Source organism: Erpetoichthys calabaricus, chromosome 12, assembly GCF_900747795.2.
Source record: "Erpetoichthys calabaricus chromosome 12, fErpCal1.3, whole genome shotgun sequence".
Taxonomy (NCBI): domain Eukaryota; kingdom Metazoa; phylum Chordata; class Cladistia; order Polypteriformes; family Polypteridae; genus Erpetoichthys; species Erpetoichthys calabaricus.
Genome location: NC_041405.2, coordinates 1,677,406 through 1,684,291, shown reverse-complemented (window position 1 = coordinate 1,684,291; position 6,886 = coordinate 1,677,406). Strand labels below are relative to the sequence as shown.

The window sequence follows — 6,886 nt, the reverse complement described above, 5'->3', positions numbered from 1 at the left end:
TTATAGTCTGTTTATTCGTCACACCGTAGTGTTATTAAAACAACAACCTCTGTTACGCAATGCACAAAAAAAGGAACAGTTACAGAGAAACTAGAACCTTCTTCTTCCATAATCCTGGAAACGGAACGGCTAAGGATCTGCGCTGGTATCCTGAAGGTTGCTGGTTCGAATCCCCGTCACTGCCAAAAGAGATCCTACTCTGCTGGGCCCTTGAGCAAGACCCTTAACCTGTAATTGCTCCAGGGGCGCTGTACAATGGCTGACCCTGCGCTCTAACCCCAAGGGGTATGCGAAAACTAACAAATTTCTAATACGAGAAATCGTATAAGACGAAATAAAGAACAACAACAACAACAACAACAACTGCAGATTCACATTAATGAAAACAGGTGAGGACTTCACCTAATCTCGCCCCGGCTTATATATCGGAATGTCTGACACCTTATATTCCAAATCGGAACCTCAGATCCTCAACTGAGTGTCTCCTTAGAATTCCAAGAGCAAAACTTAAAAGAAGTGGTGAGGCGGACGGCCTTCTGCTGTTATGCACCTAAAATTTGGAATAGTCTGCCAGTAGGAATTCGCCAGGCTAATACAGTGGAGCACTTTCAAAAACTACTGAAAACACATTACTGTAACATGGCCTTCTCATAACTTCACTGTAATTTAATCCTGATACTCTGTATATCCAATTCATTATAATAACTATTCATTCAAAATCTGTACTAACCCCTACTCTCTCTTCTGTTTCCTTTTCCGGTGTCCTGTTGGTGGTGGCGTGCGCCACCACCATCTACCCAAAGCACCATGATGTTCCAACAATGATGGATGGATTAAAAGCCAGAAGTCTGTACGACCATCAGCATCAAGTGACTCCGTGAAAAACCCGAACTACAAAGAGGACTATTTCATTTATGTTAGGTAGAATGCCCAAAGGGGACTGGGCGGTCTCGTGGCCTGGAACCCCTACAGATTTTATTTTTTTCTCCAGCCTTCTGGAGTTTTTTTTTGTTTTTTCTGTCCACCCTGGCCATCGGACCTTACTCCTTTCTATGTTAACTAATGTTGTCTTATTTTAATTTCTTATTTTGTCTTTTATGTAAAGCACTTTGAGCTACTTTTTGTATGAAAATGTGCTATATAAATAAATGTTGTTGTTGTTGTTGTTGTTCACGTATGGAACAAAGAAACACATCATGAAAGACATGGATCAGCAGAAGGCTCCTGGACTCAACCCTCTGAGAAGCTCATGGACATCCTTAAAGTGCATCCGCATGAACCAGGGCTGATGAACAAGTGGAAACATTCAAACCTCACCAGTGAGTGACTGTGGTATGCAGAGCAGAACATGAATGACATGACAACCCAAATGGCTGCTTTACTAACGTGTAGGGGATACCACAGTGATACGAACTGATACTCCTGACGTGATCTCCCAGCGACAAAACCAAAGAAATTACAATGTACAATGAAAACAGCAACTTTGAGAAGAGCTACCAGGACACAGTCATCCAAAGCAAACATGGGGTCAAAACAGGTGGCGTAAAGCCAGAAAGACAAAATGAAAGCCAAACTCCCAGGGCAAGACGTGAAACAAACATTAAAGACAAGAAAACATTTGACAGTAAATCATTAATCGAAAATCTTTTTAAAGCATTACCACTTCACCGTGAGAGGTTTGATTGTATTAAGTTGAAGGAGCACCGCCATCCTAACTTCTGGCCTGGAGGTTAAGTTCATTTCTGTGAAGACTGATCATCAAACACCAAAGCCAAAACTCCATGTCAGACACAATCAGGACATTGATGGTAAACATCAAAAAAAGAAGTCAAACACCAAAGTTTTTGTGATTTATCCGTAAACCTTTTCCAGCAACAACCCAAGCTTTTCCTAGGTGGTCTCCCATCCAAGTGCTGGCTGAGCTTTAGGTGGGCTACCTGCTCTGAAAAACATCTGAACATCAGAAGAATCTGGACAAGAACAGGCCATTCAGCCAAACAACCTTGCCAGTCTTGTCCACCTAATTCTTCTAAAATGATATCAAGTCACGTTTCAAAGTCCCTCAAGTCCTCCTGTCCACCACACTACTTGGTCACTTACTCCACATGTCTGTGGTTCTCTGTGTAAAGAAAAAGTTCCTAATGTTTGTGTGAAATTTACAGGATTTCAACTGCGTCTCTCATGTTCCTCATAGGAAAAAGTCTAACATGTGTCTGTATCTCACTGGGGGGCTTTATCAACGAGAGTCTGGTGGCGGACATGAGGGCTACGTGGGTGTTTAGGAAACTCGGTGGCGTTCTCACTGCTCTTGCTCTCCTTTTACTTTTTAATGTTTTGGAGTACAGTGACTTTAGTAAATTAATTTACTGTTTTTTCATTGGCATTTTGGACTTTGCTGCTGTTTTTATTTTTCCAGATTTCAGACTGGCTTTGTCTTTGGTATTTTAGAAATAATGATGCAGAGGAATCACGTATAAAATGTGCTTATGCCCAAAAACATTTCTTACACAAAAGTCGAGATTTATAAAACACGGACTTGGAGTGAAAATTTGGTTTAGTGTTATGGAAAATTTCAACATGTCCAAAAGTTCTATGCGACTTTTTGGTGTTGGAGTTTAAAGGACTCCGGGCGGCAGAACAATGAAGTAAACGTTTTAGTGACGCGTCAGTGCCATTCTGATGTTCTTGATGTAATTCTATGACACTTAATTACCGTGTTCTCCCAGTACTGCGGTCTCCAGTGTTGGTAATAACTGCACATGCATAACGTTAACAACCTTAGCGTGTAACCTGTCGATTGTTTTCTATAAAACGGGTGAGCTGTGTGTTGTACGACATAACTGGCAATGGCAGCATTACCCAGAAGCCACCTATCACACACAGCGTGACTCAGAGGTCTGCTTCCCTCGTTACTATTTAATAAAACAAAGGAATTGCGGGTTCAGCCGCCAGGCAACAACATTATTCAGGCACCTCTGAGCATCATGTATTAGTATATAAGTATATTAGTATATAACATATATAATATATAATTAGTATATTAATTAACCGAATGCAAATTCATTCTGTGCTGGTGTCTTTATCACAACACGTGTGCAGTCAATAGCACTGACAACATTAAGAAAATCTCAAACTGCTCACCCAGACTGCAAGGAAATTGGATATATCTGGGCAATTATGCCATCCCATTCAGTTGGCATGAGACACGGCTCAGTGATGACCGCGAGATCCCTAACCGGCCAGCCAGTTCTTACTGTTTATTAAGGCCTGTAACAGAACAGGGATTTGGAAAGGGAGTGTACACATGGTGTTGCCACCTGGCCACAACTAAGCAGCGTGAAGGTGGAGGTAGTGACATAAATGTGCAGAAATGGGACGCCGTAAGCAAAAGATCCATAGGGAAGGGTTCATGAAAGAGCAGAGCGGCGGCAGGCGGCCGAGGAAGGAGATGTGAGCTAGTGTGGCAGAGACACTGCGGCTCTCAATGCATTAGGCTAACAGCCCCAGCGATGATAACATGTCTGCTGAATAAACTAAAGATGTATCCACAGAGTGATTTGTCATACAGTACAACCACCAAAGGACGGGATGAACACAGAAAACGTAAAGGCCAGTTATTATTCGTATTTGATCCCTCTTTGGTGAAGCTTGGCTGCTGCCCTGGTGAGAACAGATTCAGTCTGACACATGGGGCGTCAACTCAAAAGGAATTAAAGTGAAAGAAACGTGACTCAAGAAACAGAATGGAGACGCACCCACCGTTACACTTAATGAATTAGTCATGCAGTAGTAAAGTTAAAAACAGAAACATTGCCTCCAGAAATGCTTACATACGTAATGTTCAGCATTGAGCAATTCAGGTTACTTTAGGAGATGGAATCCCACTTGTGTAAGAACACAGCAGACACACCTTTACTGTAACAGTTCAACTTAAGGCCTTCAGGTACAGCGCATGTCAAGTCAGATTCAAAGAAAACTTCAAATAAGCCAACGTGACGATTATTCAGGTCAGGGAATGTGAAGAGTCATCGTCCTCCAGGTTTGGAGTCTTTAAGTTTATATTCAGACGTGACCTGTAAACAATGATGCCAAATGAAGCAAGTGCCTTTAAACAAAAAGTGATTTATTAAAACGGATGAAAAATGAAACAAAGTCACATTGTTAAGATGAAAAGGCTTTTAAAATTAACAATAATTAAAAGGAAGTAAAGGCAAATAAGAAGAAGAGATGAGATCACAAAACAGGGACAGAAAATAAGCTGATTGACAATGAAAGACGGAGACCCCAAAAGATGGATTCAAACTGTGGAAAGAATTTTTAAGGAAACAGAAATAAATTATCAATAATACAAGCGGAGCTTAGAAATCTTCACATAATTACGACAAAGTGTAGGATTAAAAAAAAGTTAATTTGATCATTAAATAACAACAAAAACTGAATGAGGATACTCCGAAAAAAAGAAATCAATTAAAAGGATTTTTATGTACCCAGTAAGCTTAAAATAAAATGTAATGAATAAGCAAAGTCCATGAGCTCTTAGCAGAGAGCAGACTTAAAGAAAGAGAACCTGACCTGCTGATGTTGTATTGCTTCACCTTTAAGATGTCCTCGTGTTTTAAAAACAAACTTTCGAGAAGCTCATTATTGGATTTGCACATAAATCTACCATCAGGTGTGAACAGTAAGGACGACTGAAGTGGCGCCATCGCTTCCCCTCTTTACAATGGACTTCTATTTAACGGACAGATTTCTGCTCCTACTCGGGTCAGTCACACAGATTATATGAAGGCTTTTTCTTTCATGAAGTTGTTTCTGGTAGATAAGATGGGATCACCAAATCGCGTTGCCTTCCTTATGTGAGGGGAATCACTTTTTTTGTGTTTCGCTTTACACTCAAAAGTATCCTGGAAAGTCTGATTCAAGACTTTTGATTTGAGACAATAGAAATGCCTTGAATTGAAGACACACTTCCATTTTAAATTTTAAAAACTAATAAACTAACTAATAGTAATAAAGATTAGTAAAAACAAAGGTAAAAAAGAGAAGGAAGCTGGGATTAGAGCGCAATGGCTACAGGACACAATGCTCGAGCACTCGATTAGAAGAAGTTTTTGGTAGGAGACTGCCAGGGTATGGGACTGTGCCAAATTTAAATATGTAACTCTTTTTTATTTTTAGGTACATTTTGGAAGTGTGAATATTTTAAACATTATACTATTAGCATTCACACACCACCATTTTCTTTTCTTACTGCCACCACCATTTTGGAGCAGTCTGAAGCATAAGTCACAACGCATGACAGCAGCGGGACGCTGACGTTAAAGTCAGCATCATGGACTTTCAGCTTGTCCACAACTGGATTCTCCCAAAGACTTTTGTTTACATTTATTTTTATTTCTTAATCTCTGTTGTTTGAAATTCTCGCTATGTTTTTTCACTGTGATTAATGCTTAACAATTTGACTCGGGTTCCTTTTTCGAGTTTTTGATTTTTCACCTCCCAGACCATTTTTTGACTACAGTTCCCCTTGCATGTCCTGAGCTAGTTTGCATGATCGTTCATCTTTTTACCGCAGATCACATATAATTTCTGTCGTTTGTTTACTAGGGCTTGTTTTCCTGCTCTGTTTATTTCATTTTGAATTTTGGATTACGTGTTTAAAGTGCAACATATTGCAGTCTTTATGGCGTTTGAGTGCGTCCCGCAATTTGGATTTGGCGCCAGATCACTTGTCTTTCCATTTTATTTCCTTGTTCAGTTTTTATTAGTTAAGCTGGATCAAAATTAAATTAATAAAAATGAATGAGTTTACCAGTCAGCTCTAATTTCTGAATTTACACTTGCCATTTAAAATGTAGAAAACAAATTAGGATTTAATTTTCTGGATGAAATGTACTCTTCTCACATGTCCCTTCTGTCCCCACAGCTTTGCTTGACTTTTCACTTCAGAATGAATTCAAAGCTTAAACAATTAGGAGAGCACCATCATGTGGTCATTAACAGGTACTGAGCATAAACTGAAGGTGAATGGGAACCCCTGATGGTGAAGGGTTTTCAATCTGAAGCCAGACAAATGGAAAACACCTCACCGTTATCTCTTCATGTTCTTGATGGAGTATCTACTGACCAAAGGGAGAGATGACATGGTGACAGTGTGTGTAAGTGTTTTTGTGTGCGTGTGGAATGAAATAATGAATGAACTCTTGCACAGTCCATGGAGTTTTCCTCTTCACTCCAAAATAACAAGTAATCCTGTGTGACAGAAGACATGAGGTGACCTGCAGATGATGCCAGTCACTTCCCAGAGGGGTACAGACGACGGATTGTCACACTGGAGTATGGTGAAACCCAAAACCCTGGATAGAGCGGCTCAGTGAAAGAGGTGTTGAACCTGTGCATGAGGGTCATTGTGTCTGAGACGCTATAAAAGGACAGAGTGCCAGCAATACAGTCCAGAAACACACCAATTCTGCGACTGAAGGGGGCAAGAATTTGAATCTTCAAGCTATTGTGCAACACAGAGAAAGAGGAATAAGAGCAGGACAAAGACCAGGACTTGTCATTTAAGCCAAGAAGACACTTGTCACTGCATTGTTTCCTTCCTATTCCTTTATACGTGACTCCAATCTCGACCCTCTCTCCTCTCCACTCGACCTCCCAGTAAAAGCGACTCTCGCTCATACCCTCTTTGCCCAGAACTTGGAAACTCCCATCAAATCTGTCCGGGTGGTCAGGGTAGTAAATCATTGTCCTGACAAATGTCACCTTCCTGTTTTCTTCAGACAGTTCAAGCCACCTGTTTGCCGTGTTGGGGTCCAAGGTGAGAGGGAAGGAGTCTGAATAGAGAGAAGAGAAAAGAAGACGAGTGAAGAAATCGGCTGACATC

At 40.6% G+C, this 6,886-nt stretch overlaps 1 protein-coding gene across 1 annotated transcript in view; it reads right to left on the bottom strand.

The window, feature by feature from the left end:
* Nucleotides 1–4,106: 4,106 nt before the first annotated feature.
* LOC127529899 (tripartite motif-containing protein 16-like protein) overlaps nt 4,107–6,886 on the bottom strand; it is a 36,172-nt gene continuing 33,392 nt past the window's right edge. Inside the window, exon 7 of the mRNA XM_051935163.1 lies at nt 4,107–6,836. Coding sequence (XP_051791123.1) covers nt 6,295–6,836 — 542 coding nt within the window. The 3' untranslated portion in view covers nt 4,107–6,294. The remainder of the gene's footprint in view (nt 6,837–6,886) is intronic.